Source organism: Dunckerocampus dactyliophorus, chromosome 4 (assembly GCF_027744805.1).
Source record: "Dunckerocampus dactyliophorus isolate RoL2022-P2 chromosome 4, RoL_Ddac_1.1, whole genome shotgun sequence".
NCBI classification, from domain to species: Eukaryota; Metazoa; Chordata; class Actinopteri; order Syngnathiformes; family Syngnathidae; genus Dunckerocampus; species Dunckerocampus dactyliophorus.
In genome coordinates, this window is record NC_072822.1 from 23,380,022 (window position 1) to 23,401,138 (window position 21,117).

Genomic DNA, 21,117 nt, shown 5'->3' on the forward strand with positions numbered 1-21,117 from the left:
ACGACCCTAGCAGTGTAGAAAATGGATGGATGGATTGGTGGATTATTATTATGCCAGCTGTCTTTAGGCGAGAGACGGGCTACACCTGGACTGGTCTTCAGTCAATCACAGGACATGTATGGAAAAACCACTATTAACACTCACATTTACACATATGGACAATTTAAGAGGAGGGATGTCCAAAGTGTGGCCCGGGTGCCATTATCACGTCACATCTTGTTTTTTTTATACGTAAAATTAACACACAGTATCAAAAATGTTTTGATTTTGGGCATTTTTTGCATCTGTTTTTTCAGGGACTTACTCTACTGTATGATTAGATAGAACACTAATTTGCATTGTCACCTAGAACACAAAGCTAAGCTGCAAATGTTTTGTTCAGATAGTACGAAATGTATCAATGCGGCACACCGCGCCTTTCAATTTTTCTGTATGTGGCGCTCGATGGAAAATGTTTGGACACCCCTTATTTAGACTCGTCAATTAGCCTCACACATGTTTTTGAGAAATGGGAGGACTCCGGAGTACTCCAAGTGTAAAACATTATTTTGATGAGTGTGATTATGATTATTACTGACGCTGTCCACTAGTTTGGTGAAGGGGCTGGTAGAGTTCCAGCTGCACCACTTCTTATGGAGCTGCGGCAGCGGAGGGAGAAAGTCCTGGAAGGTGCGTACACTCCACGCTCTTGGTCTGGAGCAGTTACTGCTGGAGGGACCAGAAGGTAAGTTGGTGGAGTCTGGTGGGGTCCAGTCATCAGCTGGACTGGGCCCGGTGTCACTGTGCCTCAGGAACCTCTCCCTCTGCTAAGACACAAAATGTCACAGGCAAGCGTGAGATGCTATGTTCTGCTATGCTTACAGGTTCTGTTATGTTATGTGCTGTGCTATGTTAACGTGTTACATGCTATGTTAACGTACCATGTTAATCTATTATGTTAACGTATTGTGTGTTATGTTATGCTATGCTGCAGCATGTTATGCTGTTATGCTACGCTGTGTTATGCTATGTTATGCCACAGTAGGTTATGCTATGCTAGAATATGTTCTGTGTTTACATGTTCTGTTATATATTATGCTATGTTTTAAATGCTATCTCTTATGTTAACTTATTATGTGTCGTTGTGCTATGTTATGCTATGCTGTGTTACGCTATTATGCTACAGTAGGCTATGCTATGTTATGCTACAGTATTTTATGCTATGTTATGTTGTGTTCTGCTATTCTTATATGTTGTTATGATATGCCTATATGTTATGTTATGTTATGCTGTGCCTATATGCTATGTTATGCTATGCCTATATGCTACGCTTATGTGAAGTGCTATGGTTGGTTGGTTGGTTGGTTGGTTGGTTGGTTGGTTTAATTTATTTCGAACACGCATATGTCCGAAAAGGATATGTTAACATGGAAAAGGAAAGGATACGCATATGTTAACATGTTACGTGTTATGTTAATGTGTCGTTTTATGATGCTATGTTATGATACATGTTATGATAGCAGGTTTTCAGACAGTTTCAAAATTGACTTGACTGAATTTACACAGAATAAAGCTCAATAATTGCATCTCATTAAGTAGGGCCTAATGGGAATCGTGTATGGAATCGTGGAATTGGCCAATAAAAAAAGGAATCTACTGTTAAATGCAGAATCTCACAGAAATTGACACTGAACAAAATGCTATCATTGTGAGGAGATGGAAAAAACCGTAAAAAAAAAAAATTAAAAGAGTTTTTGGAGAAAAATCCAACGGATTTCACAGGGCCCTAATTAAGGCAAGCATGCATCTCTGGCACCAAAAATGGACGGCAAGCCGGCACTCAGTATTTGTCTTGGGTCCTGACAACCAAGCATCCCTGAACTGGCCCATTTCCTCCTCACACCTCCACCTCTCCCCGCAGATTGTTTTGTATACTAAATAAATGGATTATTGAGAAGGAAGTGTACTGATTTGCTTGGCACGCTCAGTCAAAAAGGCAGCCAACTGTGTGTGTTTGGCTCACACACTCATTCATTATTTATTAAGGCGATTAAAACTGTCAAGAGAACAGAAAGAGCCCATTCCAACTGCTGTACAGTGGAACGTCCGTTTAGTTTTCGTCATTAATCCGTTCCAAAAGGTCCGATAAAAACCGAAATGTATGAAAAAAAAATTACATTTTCCCGTAGGAAATAACGCAAATGCTATTAACTTTAACGATATTGTAAACTTCAACAGCAGGTGCAATCATCATTACATTATGCGTTTCATTACAATCATCACAATGCTATTGTAACAGATGCTGCCGTCATACATTACTTTACCTTCTTTATACCTACAAATGGACTAGTTTGTTAGACATGCGATAACAGAGACGTATTTTTATTTTTTTATTAATAATTGACAACAGGATCCTTGATGACAGCCCCCAAAGGCACGATGTGGCAGCGAGATCAACCACCCAAAATGGAGTGAAAGACAGTTGCAAGTGCCAGCATTTTGACAAAGAAGGTGAGAAACATGATTGAATTCAATAAAGAACTATGAAACTATAACTATAAAAACATGGTTTGTGTTAACATTTTGAGAGTCAACCACTGATGATATTGCATAACTTCCGGTTTCGGTTGCCATTGTTTTACTAGCTAATACGATGCTAACAAGGAAGGACGTTTTCAGATAATAAAAATATATATATTAACTCATTCAATCCCAGCCATTTTTCAAAATACAACCCCTTCAGTACCAGCCATTTTAGACGATTTTGTGAAAATGGAACAGCTCCCCCCCCAAAAAAAGAAAGATTAGACTCCCGCCTTTCACCTGAAAAAAAGTTTGTTTCTAGCTTTTTCCATTCTTTAGTAATCAGCAGCACAACATAGGTGAGTTTCAGGAAAATCTCAGTTCCTGACTAGAAAGGGAGACAAGCAGCAAACGACACATTTCAAATTTCGATTTTAGATAGATTTGAATCGATACTTTATTAATCTTCCAAGAGAAATGCACAAGAAATTCACATTTCAAGCATAACTTTCACTTTGACACAAATATGTTTTGCTTTTGTGACAGCTCAACTATAGCTTCAACAACTATACCAACATAAACAACACAAAAAAGGGGTTGTTTTGCATCAAAATAACAATTGACTTACGAATATAACACCATAAACTACTTACAATTTTCACATTTGGAACTGAACTGTGTGTGTGCACGTTAAAATTTCCCTACAATGCTTCTGCACGCTACACTCCTCCACCTCCACGCGCTCTCCCTTCCTCCTTCCTTCCTGTCATGTGCTCTGAAGTGGAGAGTTGCCTCATCACCTCTTTTTGCCTCTCGCACAAAAAAACATAAAAGATGTATGACTACGCTGTTGGGATTGGGCGTTCAGAATTATAAAAACGTATAACTACGTCTTTGGTATTGAATAAGTTAAGAATACAGATGCACTCGCAGTATACAGGGTGGGCCAAAAGTAGGGTTACAGTGACTTCACTGTTTAGGTGAAACAGATAATGAAGTCACTGTAACCCTACTTTGGCCCACCCTGTATTTAAGCATGACAAGACGCGCGCCATACTGCACACTAACCAGAGAATGCACGCAAACAGAGCCAGGTTCTGACACTAACCAAGGTTCCACTGTACAGTAGAACCTCGGTTAGTGTCATTAATCCGCTCCAGAAGGTCTGACTCTAACTGAAACATACTCTAACCAAGTCAATTCTTTCCCTAAGAAAAAATGTAAATCCAATTAATTTGTTCCAGGAAGCCAAAAATGTTAACATAAGACACATTTTTATAGTTTTACAATTCTATTTTTACATGCACAAAACAATTCAAAATGCACATAAATGAAATACATATAATGAATTGTAAACGTAACCTTAAATGTTCATTTATCGCTTTCATTAATCATTTATATTTGCCTTATATAAGTAAAACTATTGTTATAAAAACATGTTTTGTGTTAACATTTTAGGCTTCCTGGAACAAATTAATTGGATTTAATTTAATTTGTGGCGTAACTTAAGAACTACAGAGTCAACCGCTGATGACATCATAGAACGGCAACAGAGCCGATTTCCGGTTCTTGTTTCTATATATTAGCAAGCTGCTAACAAGGAAGTTTTGTGATAAAAACACATTAAGAACACAGCTGTATTAAAAACGCGCACCATATTGTACGACAACTGGAAAAGTGTACACAAACCGAGGCAAAATTTTGGCGTATATTTCCGGCGTTACCTGGAAAACACGCGAACCGGGGCGTACGCCAACTGAGCGAAATAACTATTGGAATTTTTGTTGTTCAGTACATTTAACTTTAACTTTGCAGCTATTCACTGTCGTAAATTTAGTAAACATTGTATTTTTTTGTTTGTTTCATACACCATCTGAGCTCCATTCATCCTTTTGCCGGAGGAAAGGCTGATGGTGAGTGACAGGCTGGACGTGTGCATGCTACATTATCCTTCCTGATCGGTCAGCTGCTATTATTCCAGGGAGGGTGAAGGTTTTAGGGGTTGCTAACCCATCAGTGGGCGAACATGCCTCGAATAATCCTTCCCACAGAGTCACTAACAGCTAGCTTTGTCTAGACAAGAATTAGCTGGGGGTTTAAATAAAGTGTTCCTCTGGTCACCAAAGCCCCTCGAACACAATGACTTTTAGGTTTGATACACAAGGTGACAAATCAGCCTTAGAACATAGCGGTGTGATAAAGCCCAGAGGGGGAGGGGGGTGGCCAGACATGTAAATATCTCTATTGAATTCAGAGATATGAATGGATTTTCATGCATCGGTGCTCTTATAATGCAACAAAATGTTTTACTGCACGCTTGCTTGGGCTGGCATGAAATGTTTGACACATGGATCGGGAAGTTCTGGGAATGAGTCAACTATTAGCCCATGCAACGTTATTTACAGGGGTGTCTGCAGCGAGGACACACACAGGCAGACCACACACTGTGTGCCAAAGCATGCATGCATGCAATACACGCACACACAAACACACGCACACACAATTGGAGCTGGGAATCTGGCTCTGTGGATAATACTCCATTAGCCCAGGCTGCCGAAAAGCTTGCCAGTCCTTCAAAAAAGCTGCCAGAACTGTTATTCTTGCCAACTCTTATTCCAGGAGAACACAAAAGCAAGCAGGGGAGAACTGCTTGGTCAAACTGCTTCTTTCTAAACACTCCTGCCATCAATCAATTATTGTGTTTTCCCATTAAGGAGTTTATAGTTTTTATAGGTTTAGGCAGATGTATGCCGGTCATAGAGGGTCATAGTCGTATTAAAAGCACAGGGTCAACAGCGTTAGCGTTGGAAAAGGTTGGGTGCGGCCGTCCTTCGCCACTTTGCGCTTCAAATGTCGTGGCTTCACTCTATCACAGTTTTTCTAAATATATAACTTGCTGAATTATCGCTGTTTTGTGGTTGACTACGGCCTATTAATAGTAAAAAAAAAAAAGAATATGTATATTTAAGCTACTTTTGTCCTAAATTAAGCATTTTCAAACATAAAAATAGCTAAATGAACTAAAATACAAATATAAGGCATTCAGAAGATGCACTAAAATACATGTTTTGATGTGTAGTTCTCTACATTGGCCACTAGGAGTCAGTAATGTTACATGGATGAGACAATAGCCACCGCAGGAAGTCCCAGTAGTAAAAAAAATACTCTCCCAATGCTGTGTAAATGTCTTATTTTCTGTTATCATGCCTACTATACAGTTGTCCCTCACTACATTGTTTTTCAAACATTGCTCCCTCACTCGAAAATGTATGAATAAATTACCTCTGTTTGGTGGTTGACAATGGACTATTGGTCAAAAAAAATTGAAAAGCAAGTTATATGTAGTATTCTGGCCTCTAGGCGTCAGTAATTTGACCTGAAATGACATTCGATTATGTTCACACTGCATGTAGTCAGCCATGGCATGTCCGACACACTATCGTTCTCCCGTTCTCTTCCCATTCCATGTGGAAGTGGTAAGGTCGTAAGGTTTTGGCTTCTTTCTTTGTCCTCCTTCCCCACTCCGTTTGAAATCCTTAAGTTTGGAACAAGTAAACAGGAGAGGCTAACTCGTCAGTTCTGTAGCTTGCAATGCTAGCGTCGGCCGTCTATTGCGTCCCTGCAGTGATCCCGTAGCCTACACATTACAGTAGTGCATTGTGTTGTAAACAAAGGATAATAGGAGTGTAAAGGTGACTATAGGGATGTTAGTTCATGTCGGCATGGCTCTAATAATGGTCAAAATCATATTTAGAAAGTCATAAACAGGTTTTCTATGCTCTAACTACAAAAATATTCAATTTATAACTAAGGAATCCTACTTCGTAGAAATTCACTTATCACTGTCGGGTCTGGAACCAATTAACTGCAATAAGCGAGTTGTGGGCTTCCTACCAGAGGGGGGGCTGTGGACACAACAGTGCGGACGCAATTTTTTTTTCAACTCCCGTCCAAAAAAATCCCAGAGATGTTTCCGTGTGGAACGAGCAGTTGGTGTTTTCCGTGGGCCCCTGCCCCATCTAAAAGCCCTCACAGTCTTGCTTGTGACATTTAAAAAAAACAACAAAAAGAAGTGACAGAGAAGAAGTTCGAAACATATTTGTTGTTCTTTTCATGGCTTTTACTCACTTTTTTTTTGTCCCCCACACAACAGCAAATGCATGATGGCCAATTAAACATGAATAACAACAAACTATCAGAAGCAATAATATATTACAAAATAAACCGCGTTATGCAATCATTTAATATACTGTATTTTCAACCGGAATATTTAATTCATTATTGGGAGTTTTAACTCTTACTGTGTGTGGGGAGAAAGAAGGCCTGGTGGGGCTTGGGAACGGCGATATGATGAACACTTCATCTGGTCCAAGCTCCAGCTCTGGCAAACCACTGGAGGAAAGGTCCACTTGAGTATTTTGGGAAGCATCGACACCAGCACTGACTGAGGGAAATGTTAAAACATATATGAGACATAACGCAATAAGGAAATGAAGCAGCTTTGACATTTTTCAACAATACATGAATTAAATGTCGGCTATTTCCAATTTTAAAGAAAGGGGATTTCATTAACATGGTCTCAGGGTTTGAAGAGACAGCTTACACTGTAGGCCAACTTGAATTTCTTAACCGTTTTATTAGCTCTGCATTTTTCTCCTAACACCGTGACTGGAGCCCCCTGATTGCTTTGTGGGTTAACCAACAAATCTCTCAGCCTGAGTCCCTTCTTACTGCGAAAGCAAGAGAAGCCTTTAGATTTTTCCTGGAACAGACCCACCAGGGCTCCAAAGACGGGTTTTTAATACAATAAAACTGTAACCGTACAATACAATCATTGTGAGCCAACCTGCAACCACTTACACCAAAAACGTCATTGCTTTTCACACATATTTTCCCCTAAACCAGGGGTGTCCAAAGTGATGCCTGGGGGCCTTTTGGGGCCCGTGGGTGTTTTTTTTGTTGTTGTTTTTTCATTTGCCCATGGCACATTCTAAAAATTGAATTAAACAAGAAAACAACAGTAAAATTGAGGTGGGTGGAGGGAGAACAGCAGTAATTTTATGAGAATAAACTCCAAATATTTGGAAAATAAAGACATAATACTATGAGAAAAACATGGTCATCTCAAAGAAAAAAGTAATAAGTAATAAAATCACAACATTAGTAGGAAAAACATGTAATTTTTTAGATGCATAAGGTTGAAATTTTAAAGATAAAAGATGCTATTTTCTAAAATTGTAATATTATGAGAAATAAAAAGAGTGAAGTTGCAAATTTTGGACAATTATGTTGAGAAAAGCAATGATAGGAGAATAGCGTCAAAATGTTACGAGAAAAAAGTTGTCATTTTAAAGGGAAAAAAAGCCATCATTTTACGAGAATAAAGTCGTAATATTAAAAATTGCATTTTTGGAAGCATAAAGTTGAAATACAGAAGGAAAAAGATGGTATTTCCTAATGTTGTAATAATGAGAAACAAAAGAAAGAATGAAATTGCAAAATTTGTATAAAATAGCTTGGGGGAAAAGTTATACTATTCAAAGAATAAAGTCAAAATATGATGGGAATAAAATCATAACATTAGAAATGTAAATGTTAAAATATTTGGGAAAATAAAAAAATAAAAAAAGCAAAAAAGTGTAATTTAAGGACAACAAGTACATACTAATAAACCTTTTGACCGATATCACAAAGCTGAAATGCGGGCTGTTTTTTTCTTGAAATATAGCTTACATAACAAATATAACTTCTTAGCATATCTACATGGGTTGATGTACAAAATGTCAAATATCAAAATGGCCCGTCTATCATTTCAGTATCCACCCCTCGGTCAAAAAAGTTTAAACACCCTGCCCTAAACAAACACCTTCTGTGACCATCTAAACCCATCAGCCACTTCATTAGGTACCCATGTAGACCACACTGGGTGAAAACCCTTTCCAGGTCTGATTGGTTTCAATTTCTGCTGTAACATGAAGATGGTAAACAACATGAACGCATGGATACATCATGCCTTGTATCAACTATCAACAACAGAATTACAGTCAGATATGTTGTGCGTGCTGGGCCTGCTCACCTGTGTGTGGTGGACTGTACTTGTGTTCCTGCCCCCTGATCACCTCCTGGTTGATCTGATTCTCAGCCATTGGTTGCAGCTCACTTACCTCTTCCCCAGCGTTCTGGGCTCCCTCTGGCACCTACAGCACAGCATCACACCAGTCAGGGATTCCAAATTAAAGGTTTATGTAGGTGTATGTAGTTAGGTGCTCACTAGGGGGTGTGCGATACTGAACATTTCGGTATAGCTCCAAGTGATACCAAGTGACTGCAGGGCCAGTATTTCCAATGGTAATTTTTTTAACATGTAAAATGTTCAAGATTTTTGAATAATTTTGCCTTACATTTTTTGATGGTTTATTATGAGGAATGATATAACGCAGAACACCAACAAATTAACAATACAACAATGAATTTGGTCAAAACATGTGTAATAATAATAATATTGTATTTAATAATAATATTTTATTATATAATACTTTTTTAAAAAAAGAAAGAAATATGCCGTTTTTCCTGCAGAAAACACATCTGATTCATAAGATGTCATAAGTTGGTAATAATGTATCCATCATTTATAAATACAGTAATGAATACAGGTCAAACGTCCAGAATACACGTACCACTATTAAAAAGCACTATATTTTTACATGTTTATGTCTATGTTTCACTTATAAAGTTTTTTTTTGTACAGCCTTGAGATTTCACACTTGTTTGATGATCCTTGAACGCACTATAGTTGTGTGATGTGACTGGAAATTTGATTCTGATTCCATCTGTCATTGGATCATCTTACTTTATCATTCACTAGTGCTAAATACCAATGTGAGGCATATTTAGGGCTTAAACCTGGATTGTGTCACGAATGAACAATGGCAATTGAAGAGAGAAAAGGTTCTGCAGCTCAATCACATCTAATAATGTCACGAATAATCACTTTTACTGCAAAGGTTTATCCAAAACCTGATGAGGTCAACGTCAAGCTAGCAGGAGAGTTTGGAGGGCAGGGAGTGAGCTGTGTGTCAAAAATAGGCATTTTTATTTATAATTACTTGCTTTTTTTTGCCTTTCTCTGTCGGTCCCCAAATGTAACCCCTGTGAAAACCAGGATTCTGTGATTGATCCTGTGTATCAATATGATATCAATAGCACACAATGTAAACAATATAAATAAGACTTTACAACAACACAGATATGTGAAAATAATCATAGAAGAGAACTGAAAAATATAAATTTTATCACACAAGTATCGATACTACCATTGGTATCAATACTATTAACATTTGGGTCGACTCTCCCATGCCTAGAGCAAATTGAAATCTAGGGAATATAGTAAGAAAAAATATTTTAAATATATTTGATTTCAGGTATTTAATCTTGCTTGTAGTTTACATTTTGCAGTGCTGGAAACCAAAGGACATCACGGATTTACTGCATTTTGACCTCGGCAAGGAAAGAATGGAAAAGAGTAAAGAGTCGTGTTTGTACCTCAGAGCTTGTGGATGCACAGGAGTTGTCTCGTTTTGGACACAGTTTGGGTCTGCAAAACAAGTAATAGCAATGTTGTTTACAATTCTAGGGAGCTTTTTTAGAATGCCAATACAGTATTTATGCTGAAAAAAGAGCTTGTTGACACTGATCTCAGTAACTTTGGCCTTAAACATACAACCTAGGGATTTTTCACCCTCAGTAATTGCTCTCAACCAAATGACAAACCTGAACAAAACAAAGGTCAAGGGTCCACCACGTATAGACCGCAAAAATACTGTATTGACCCGGGGATAAGACGGTATTTTGCCTGAAAAAGACAGGCTACCTTACAATGAGAGTCTAAAAATTTGTACATGCAAACGAACACGTCGCCAGGGCGTGTCTACTCTGTCACACACAAACAGGTGCAGAAAAACAACATTTCTGACACATTGTGTCTTACATGTACGTGTAGTTTCTCAGTGTTCTTTGCCATACAGTAATTCTAATACTGGTCAGTGTCTTGGTCTATGTCACATTCACAGCTGAGTGCTTCGAGGATGAGCAGACTGACAGGGGGGCGGGTGCATCAACGGTGCTCTTTAGTATATTTTAAAATATACTACTGTATTTCAGTATATTTTAGAAGCTTATTCTGAAAAAAGTAGACTGTAAAAAGAACTCATGTATTCAACCTGGCACACAGCATTTTACTCACAAAAGCTGCCAAATCATAATCATTTATTCTGCGCAGTCTTTGGTCAATTACTCTTTTGTTTTTTGTTTTTTTTTTCAATTTTTGCTTTGGACCAGAGTACTGAACCAGAAGTGTGACCACAGCCTGAGCAAACAAAAACTGAGACGTTGTGATGCTAATTTTCAGACAATGATGAGCAAAAAAGCAGGGTTATCGAACATCAAACAAATACAGTATGATGAATGAAAAATTATTTAACTGATACTGAAAATGTGATTGAATGAATCATTTTGTCATTTTTGTTGAAAAAGTATTTTTCCAAAAACGGGACTTGGGGAAAAAAAAATATATATATATATATATATACATATATACATATATACAGGTATATATATACATATATATACATATATATATATATATATATATATATATATATATATACTGTGTATATATACATATATATATATATATACATACATATATATATATATATATATATATATATACATACACACACAATATTATATTTGTAGGGTAGATGGGACAGATTTTTTTTTTTCCACTGTTCACCATTCGAGTCATGAGTCCTCTCAAATGTGAATATTTTTTAATTTCCTTAGTCATCCATGAAAGCAGACCTATTTTCTTCATGTTTTAGGCAAAACAAGACACTCGCGCACACCAGCTTTGACTTTGGAAAAATCTCACTTTGGTCTGCTGGAGTCGCAAAGCTTCAGAAATGGCTTTCTAACTTTTTCCAGACTGATAGATCTCAATTAATCTCAGTTAAGTTATGTTTTAACAGGGCGGGGCAATCAGGTCATGGTCATGTAGGTTCGGATTTTTTTTTTTTTTTAAGAACAAAAGTTTCATTTAAAAACTGCATTTTGTGTTCAGTTCACACCACTGTAACTGCCAGGTTGCTACAGTATGCTTGAACATGTTAAAGGATCTGCTCCTATGAAAGCGACAGTAGTGACGAAGCAGCAAGGTTTTTTTCTTCTCTCATTTTTTTTTTTAAATTACCATTTCATTTAATTTGTGTAATCAGTGTTTTTTTTTTTTTTTACTGTACCTTATAGGCGTCATGTGTTCTGTGTACAGTGTGCGGGACTTCAGTGTTAATTTAGGCATGAGTTCCGACTTACACTAAAACTCGACTTACAGCCATCTTGTTGTAGTATTTCCTATAAGTGTGTGCTCGTCACTCATTTTCGGTTGTGTTTCTGTCCCTTTCTTAAGTCCAAATGAGTCAATGAAGCATGCTGAAATACTTGAACAAGTATCCACTTATTAAAAATTGCTCTTACAGCTGACTAAGCACATTACCATCCACCGGTCAATTGAGAGGAACCCCTGCTGCGACTCTCTCCCACCTTTGGCTGTTTTGTTACCAGAGGGCACCTCGGGAGTTAATCTGAGTGCTTTACAACATGCAAGATCTTACTGTTGTCCTCATGATTTGTGTGAACTTGTTATAAATAATGAGGAACAATTTAAGAGGAAAAGACTGCTACTGAGGCTGCTCAGGAGCCTGGTGTGATAATGCATTTCCTGTTTTGTTTTTTTGGGTTTTTTTTTAAACATCTTGTTAACACTTTCATTTTATGGTCCCAATGTCTTTGTCATAAACAGCAAGAACCTTACTCTTCTGACGGATTAGGCACTACGATGCCAATGAAAAGAACACAAATCATGTACAGTTGAAGAGGGTTGTTTCTCACAACAAACTAAATAAAGACGCGTACATTCCTGGTTGCGGATTAGTCATCTTGTTTGAAGAGATTTTATTGCGAACCTAAACTCTCTCCGTTTGTGTTTATTGTCCATTGGGATAGACAAGCAAGTAAATTATACCCTTTGATTGTCCAACAATACCACTGGCACCAACCTCATTGCACACAGAGTTTTCCTTCTCCTTGTTGTGCCTTTTCCACCCCACTTCCCCGCCCATTCACTTTCACGCAGCCTCTTTTTTTGTGTGCTGGAATTGAGGCCAGGTGCTGTACCTTGAACGCCCCGCTGACTACGGTGAGAATGGTCCACATCAAGGGAGCCGCACAGTTGCTGCCAAACCGGACTAATCATCAAAGGTCACCACATCACGAACTGAGGCTTCCAGCTGAGTCAACATAACAAATTGGTGCCTGTGTATGTGCAGGATTTACTGTTAGACCAGCCCATTTTCAATCATGAACTAAATCAGGGGTATGACTTCTTCTAAATAAATATTTCACAGTGGCTTTTAAGAATCTGATCTCATCAGCAAACCAGGTTATCATCATTTTATCTTCCAGCTTCACAAAGTGGTTAAACCAGTGGTGTCCAAAATCCAGTCCGGGTGCCATTTCAGGCCCACAGCTAGTTTTTTGCTGGACTGCGGCATTAAAAACCCCCATTAAAAACAGGATGATTAGGAACGTACTGGAAAGCCTCAATGTAGCTATTCAAGAATAATTTAATAACATTTCAAATTACACAACTTAAAAAAACCTCAGCAGTCCGTCATCTACAATTTTAATAGGGGTGCACGATAATTATCAGGCGGATATGAGGAAGTATGATGTTATGCTGATAAATCCGATAACATAAAAAAATAGCTCTAATAACCGATTAAAACAAAAGCTGCAATGAGGCAAGATTACCTGTGGAATGTTCTGTAGGTGGGTTAGCATGACCAAAATCAAGCCCTCCTTTTCTGTGACATGCTGCAAACGGCTGTCGTAACTTCCTCTGAGTTCACTTGTAAATAAACATGGCGTTGACCGTGTGCAACTGTTTCATAGGAAACCATTTCGCCAAATGCTCCAAATGCAAACATTCCGTGAAGAGGGAAAAAAAACACTGAACGTCAACACAAACATTATCAGCAATCTGAAAAGCCAGAATCGCTATAACGCCCAGGGCTTGTTCCTATTGCAGCGGCATTTCAAAAGTGCAAAAAAGTTTGCCAGAGACGACCCAAGGGCTAAAGCGATCCGTGATTTCATAATGGTAATGATGGCGCTGGACGAACATCTCTTTACCATCAGTGAAGATACAGACTTTTGTCGGCTAGAAAACCCCTCGGAACCACGGTTTGTACTGCTGAGCTGCCGCTATTTTTGTTTTGTTTTGTTTTGTTTTGTAGTAGTGATAGTGGTGATGTCATGATTGACAAACTCATTTGTTCTGGCCAAATCTACGGGTACAGTTTGTTTGAGTCATTTTTTTTTTTTTACTAATAATAGGCTGTATTCAACCACAAAACAGAATGATTTATTAATTTGTATATTTTTGAAAAAGTGACGCTGCGAAATTCGGACCTCAATGTGACGAGGAACGACTGTATTTGGATAAATATGCTAAAGATACAGCTATCTGTGAAGTGGCGAAAGCAGAGGAGAAGTGACCGTGGGGTAAGTCTTTCCATTGCTGCTTTACACCCAATTAGATACACAAGATACACAACACCCGAAAAGAAAAAAGAAAAAGCAACAAACCGCAGGGCCACACATGGACTTCCTAAAGTTGTGATGTAAGAAATGTAAAAGTTCTTGTGGAAACCTTGTGAAGTTCTCATAACCGACTGTTCGCAACATTTAAAAGTGGCATAAAAAATAAACCAGGGTTGACTTAAAGACACACCAACCTCATGATATGGAACTACACTAGACACACGACATATACTGCAAGTCTAAAAAGTTGGAAATGTAGGATAGGGCCCCTTTAATTAGAACATCCTTAACCGTAAAAGGGGTTATCAATTATGAAAACTACCTACCCAAAGCATTCAGTGCCCAAACAAGTCGAAGGATGAAGGAATTTCGTTTTAAACGTGCTTTTACCTGAATATGACACAGACGACAGTAGTGAGTATCAAAGCGAAGAAGGCAGCTCCACTCACAGCAGCCAGCAGAGAGTCTGCCTTGGTGGATGTGGAAGTAAGGCTTCGCCGTTCCCCCCCTGGCTTGGTCAGATTGTTGTAGTGGAAGAGGAGAGCAAAGCCACGGCCCCAGTGAGTGGTAGTGATGAGTTCCATGATCACCTCGACCATCTCCTGGCTAGAGCCAAAAACTAGCTGGCTGCTGGGAGGTCGATTTGACCCACAGAATCTTGAGGAGAAAGTGATGAGGTCTGAGATATAGAGGACATCATGGGGGCAGTCATCAAGCACTGACTGCTGGGTTTCAGGGCTCACAGCAGGAGTGTCACTGGATTGTGGTGCGGCAACAGTGGTATCCACCATAGTCATGCTTGGGTTGGAACTGGGGTCGATATCTGCCTTAAGATGAGAGGAGGAGGCTGTGTTGAAGACCCTATCTGCATAGGACACAGCTCCAGGAAGTGGGAGAGAAGCGGGAGGGGCTGATATTAGACCAGAGGAACCATCTATAGATCTTTTGGCAGAGTTTGAGACTTTGGCTATCTCCATTTTTGTGGACTGTTCTTGGACCACCACCTGTTCTATCTCACTATCTTGAGAGGACTTCTGGATGTTTTTGGCATTCCTCTGATCCATCAGATCTTTTTCTGCCATCGTAGCTTCATTCAATGCTACCCTGTTAGGTGCAAATGTCACCTCGTCCTCTCCGCTGTCCTCTTCAGAATTAGAAATGACAGCGTGCTGTGCGGCGGAGTCGTGGCTTTCAAACACGTCAAAGTCAAATATCTCAAGTATAAGCTGATAATCAACAGGTACAAAGAACTGCCAGACGCAATGTGTCCCGGAAGAGTAGTTGTAGGGGAAGCCAGGGGAGAGAATCAGTCCTTGGGCATCCACCACATCCACCTTGGCACCACAGTCAAAGTACACCTGGAAAATAAATGACATGAAAGTTACTGGGTCATGGTCATTGGTGTCCTTTAGGCACCACAATATGAAACAATGTGGCAAACACTGCGCTGCTACTTTGGACTGAAATATTCCAGTCCACTTTTATCAAAGACATTTACTGATCAATGTAACAACTGTTCTGAAGGCTAAGGTAAACCTACCTTCTGAGTAAATATACAGTAGTTAGAAGAGTTTCTCCCAATACTTGGACAACAAGTACAATAATTTCTGTTTTTCAAGAACTTCATTGGTGAAAATGCAAGTAAGGGGCAAGACAAGGGCTAAGATGAAGGGGAAGGGCAAAAGGGTAGTATTCAAATTCAGCCTTAGTCTGTCCAAGCCAATGATTACAGGGTTGACGCTACATAATTGATCGTGGCGCAGCGCCACGACAAAGTAAAAACGGCCACACCTTAAAAATGAGGATGTTTTTTTTTCTTAAACTTGAAAACAATGTTAAGCAATACATTGTATGAATGGATATACAGTATATGCTATATCCATACATATATAGCTTATTATTTACACGCATATTGATCACAATTAGTTTGAAAACAATTTTAAATATCATAAAAATGTTGCACTGCGCTTTATTTTGATAAAAATGCACCCGACTCGCCTGCCTGCCCTGTTGGCACTTGCGCAGGTGTGACCAGATAAAAGTATGCGACCGGTCTTGTGTTGACATTCACTTAGTTTCTTATTATCAAGACAATGAAAAATAGTCCTTAAAATGTGTAGTCAATTGACGGCAGCTTGTCACATGCTAAGCCTATCTATGCCAGCGTGTGTGATCGCTCACGTTTCAGTCTCATTTGACTTTCTTGCATCTTTGTTTACACATTTTGCCTGGGTCTCACTGCCTCTCTGGCGGTAGCTAGCTAGCTAGCGAGCTACAAGTGGCTATCATGTTCATGGGATACATGCTAACTAACTTTTTGTCAAGTGTCACTTAACAATCTTGCGCTCTTGTAATACGTATGGCTTACTGTATCTTCAAAACACTAGTTGTGTGTCTGAATTGTTAACATGTAACATGTCCAGCTTTAAGATATTACAGGGTCTCCAACAAGTAGCTCGTAAGCTAGCAGTAGCTCACCAGATGATGTTGAGTAGTTTACCAAAGAATATTTGCTTCACCTCTTAGTAGTAGTCCAAGTGTTCTATTCAAGCACGACACTTGTATTTAATGACAAGAGAGCACACTGAGTGGAGATGTGTTTTGTTAATAAAGTACAATTCAAATGTTGGCAGTCACATAAAATAGATCACCTCTTCTTTCTTTTCGTCAAAGTAGATTTAATAGTGCTGCAAATTGGATACACCTGTGCTATCATAATCCTAGAATCTGAATGTATACTGTTTATACACGACAGCTTTCTATAACACAAATATTTTAAACTGTTATTTTGTTAATTGTGTTATTTTGAACCAAAAAAATATATTATTAAACAATTCATTTCCCATGTATTCGTATTTTGTACTTGTCACATAGTACTATTGGACAAAATACTGTTGGGTCAGGTGGCAAAAGGAGGCTCGACATTTTAGACTCACTTTAAGTGCTCTCAGCAACTTTGCCATTAAATTAACAGTTTTGCAGTGTTCTCGGTTCATGTTCTGCTGGTGGCTGAAAAAAGTTAAATAAGTAAGTTAATAGATAAACAAGTAAAACAAATTGTTATTTGTCATAATAAAAAAAAAAAAAAGTTGCAGACGCAGCAGCGGCACGACACAGCGGAGGTAGTCCGCCCTCCCATACAGCCCACTACCACAGCTTCAAAAAATCCTAGGTGAAACCCTGGATTACCTTATTTAGTTGACTATTTATGGTGATGATGTAACAGTAAATCCTTTGCAGAATAAATAAAGCATCTACCAAACACTGTTGCCAAATCCTCAGTAAGAAAAGTAGCTATTGGCTGTCTGAGAAGTCGCTAGATGACATCATTGGCTAATCTGCATTATACTTGCATATGATGTTGGAGATGCTGTAGGAAAAAAGCATACCCTTGTAGGAGAGACAAAAACACCTTAATTATGTTTAGAACTACAAATAAATTTGACTCATAGTTTGTTCATTTAAAATTGGCCATCACTTCATATAAATAAAAGAATTTTAATTATCAATCTCGGCCAGCGCCTCTCAAAATCTAGACAGTGTAAGAATTACATGCGGACTTGCTTCTAGCCTACACCTTTTATCTTGTAGTTAGGAATACTTGTTTAATTTATCACACATCATTCTCCCATCACACTGACAGGTAAGATGCCGAGTCCGAAAGCGCTTTGACACTGTTAGTACATTTACCTACTGATGGCGCAGCATCAGGAGCAACTGGGGGTTCAGTATCTTATCCAAGGATACTTCGACATGATCACGGGAGGATCGATCCTGCAACCTTCAGGTTGGGAGACAATCACTCTACACCGCCCCCCAAAAAATAGCTACATTTGTTGAGAAACTATGTTGCCAAGAGCGGTATACTTGTAGTAGTGGCAACCAGGCATTATATAGCGAGGCTTGAGGTGCTCAGTTTAGCGTATAAACCCAACATTACTCACCACCGACAGGGGCTGGCTTTTTTCTGTTATCGCTAATGACTTTTTGCCGCCCCGTGGGAATTTCCCGTGTGAGTTTCCTGTGTGATGCTGCTTCAAATGCGTGATGACTTCCACCGTGCCACCACGGGAAAGTTGTGCATGACAAGTTTTGCACTAAACTGTAATGTTTTTTTCCAGACTTTTTCAAACGAAAAATACTACCATACGGCCGACATCACTCCTGTTCGTTGCTATTATTAACACTTTAGCACACACTGTTGTTGTGATCACGTTGGCTCTATCCAGGTACTGCTGGATTGAAGTGCTGGGGAGGCGTATGGAATCAAATGCTTGTATCGGAGTGCTAATATCGGAGATCTGAGATGCAGGCCGATATACAGTAATCAAATATTGTTTTTTTGCTATCAATATCAGATACGGACACCTTTCTTCTTTGCCAGGATAATCCTTCCAACTCACAGGTGTGCCTAGGTTGGCCAAAATAAAAGGCCACTCCAAAATATGCAGTTGGTAAATAAAATTGTTGGGACTTGATTTGTCCAATGAGCCTGATGACATACTGCATCACAGTATGGTACGGCAGCTGCACCATGGCGGACAGCGAGAGGCTTCAGAGAACAGTTAAAGCAGCACAGAAAATCATCAGCTGCCCTCTCCCCTCCCTGACGGACATGTAGACCTCCCGCTGCTTCAGCAGAGCAACAAAGATTGTCAAGGATAGCTCCCACAGTTCATGGCTTTGAACTGTTTAACCTGTAGCCCTTAGTAAGGCGCTTCAGGGGTGTCAAAACAAGGACCACCGGGCTGCAGTACAGGTTTTTTTCCCCAAAGCCCTAACCACACTGAACTCCAACATGCACTGACTCCACCCCCACCCTGCCCATTGTTCCCTCTATCTACAAATGTGCAATATCAAAAATGACTGAAATACTGTGCAATCTCTGTATCCTGTGCAATATCCACTACTCATATTCATTAATATATCACCTCATTCTTTACCTTTCTTAGACTGATATTTTATTCTGTACAGTATACAGTACGTTGTGTCGTGTGTATGTATTTTTCAACATTTTTATATTTACATACGTGTCTGAACAGAAAAGAAGCTGCTTCAAATCTCATTGTACATGTGTAGAGTGACAATAAAAGGCATTCTAATTCTACAATTTGACTTAAAACAGATAATGCGACTCACACAACACTCACCATTATAGAACAGAATGAGATCTAAGTGTAGTGTACCTTTGTCTGATGCCACCTCAGCTTTTATTAATATTTTTTCTTGAGCATGTTGACAACTATTACCCCCCTAAAGATGAATCGTTCATTCGAATAATCACTACAGTGTGATTAAGTTGGCTTAGCTGCTTAAGGTACCAACATCCAGCTTCCATATCTGCAAATAATACACTTGATTGAAGTCTAATGACTCCCTAATATAAAGCAGCTTGGAAGTGAACTATTCAACTCGGCTGTTCTGCCTTTATATCAAAGTCCGTGTTTTTCCTGTGCGGGTTTCTTGAGGTGACCCGAGGGAGGCTATTTCTTCAAACATGCTGGTTGTAATTCTTCACAGGTGTGTGGGGATGGCGGGGACCTGGGGCCTAAGCGGAGGCAGATGTGTGACTGGGCCAGGGAGCTAAGTAACAGATCTTTGTAGGAGACCTTGTGTTTATGAGTTCTTATGCTCGCCTCAGTTCTGGTGTGTGGGAATGACACAGACTGGCAAACCCCAATACCAGACAGGTAACACACAATACCTGAGGGAGGCACAGCATAAGAGATGCATTTGAGGCCATAATTTGTGTTGGGGCAACAGGGACACATGAGAAACTCAAGTTTATGAGTCCAGACAGGTACAAAGATTGATTCGGTGACAATATATTCATTACAAGCATTCTTGTCACAAAGCTAAAAAAAAATAAATGAGCTCCGTTGAATATATATATGGTGTGAGGAAAAACATTGTGGAGTGTTTGCCATGCATTTATTTGTTGCGGCTTGCCACTATAAATTTGGACCACCACAGATATGTACAGTATATATACATTTCATTTTTTTTTAAAGATTTGACACTATGTCTTTGCCCTCCCTCACAAACTTTAAACACATAACAATAGATGGCATCATTGTTGGGCCTTATTCGGGGACGAGCGATAACAGCAGCGCCAGCAAATTTGTGCTGTTTAGGCAAGCAAAAAGAATTGGTGTATCATTTATTTTTTTCCACTTATGCTGGGGGAGGAGCCAGTCATTAAGAGTCATGAGCCCATGACATTAAGGCATACCGTAATTTCTGAATTTCTGCTGAACTCCCACTTTGTCCAGAGTTCTGGTCAGATTTCTGTGAGGAGGAATGTAGTTTATTTTCTGGCGTCACAATAATCAATCAACAATATGCGTTCAGAGAGTAATACATTTGAATCAGAAAATTGGAACAAAAAAAGTCAGACCTTTCAGTCGCTCTGCGTTATTTCCTCTCCGTTCGTATCACTACGCTCTCGCCTGTTCATTGTTGTGTACGTGTTTCACAGGGGAGGATGGAGACTGCTGCGATGTGGCAGATTTTTCCCATTTATATGAATGGGGAGCTTTTCGAAGTTCCATACTTGCCACATTTCTGGATTCGGACCGCGTCCAAGACAGAATGCTCAAATCATTTGGGACTATTTTTTTGCAAACAGTTTTGGTCTGCGCCATACGGTGTGGCAATTTTCTTTGCAGAATCACTCAGGTGCAAACTCCAGAGCTGTAATTCAGGGTGCATGCAGCAGAGGGAATAATAGATTCAGGAAGTGTTTCCAAGATTTCCACAAAGATTATGAATTATCCATCCATCCATCTTCTACCGCTTGTCCAAGATCGGGTCGCGAGGGCAGCAGCCTAAGCAAGAAGGCCCAGATTTCCCTCTCCCCGGCCACATCGTCCAGCTCCTCCCGGCGGATCCTGAGGCGTTTCCAGGCCAGTTGGGAGAAATAGTCTCTCCAACGTGTCCTGGGTCTTCACTGAG

The 21,117-nt window shown here is 39.4% G+C and overlaps 1 protein-coding gene across 1 annotated transcript in view; it reads right to left on the reverse strand.

The window, feature by feature from the left end:
• Nucleotides 1-21,117, reverse strand: part of si:dkey-112e17.1 (uncharacterized) — a 45,099-nt gene that overhangs the window by 2,635 nt on the left and 21,347 nt on the right. The window contains exons 2-6 of the mRNA XM_054773623.1: nucleotides 14,554-15,521; nucleotides 10,045-10,096; nucleotides 8,579-8,699; nucleotides 6,804-6,946; nucleotides 579-806 (exon numbers count right to left, since the gene is read on the reverse strand). Coding sequence (XP_054629598.1) covers nucleotides 579-806; nucleotides 6,804-6,946; nucleotides 8,579-8,699; nucleotides 10,045-10,096; nucleotides 14,554-15,521 — 1,512 coding nt within the window. The remainder of the gene's footprint in view (nucleotides 1-578; nucleotides 807-6,803; nucleotides 6,947-8,578; nucleotides 8,700-10,044; nucleotides 10,097-14,553; nucleotides 15,522-21,117) is intronic.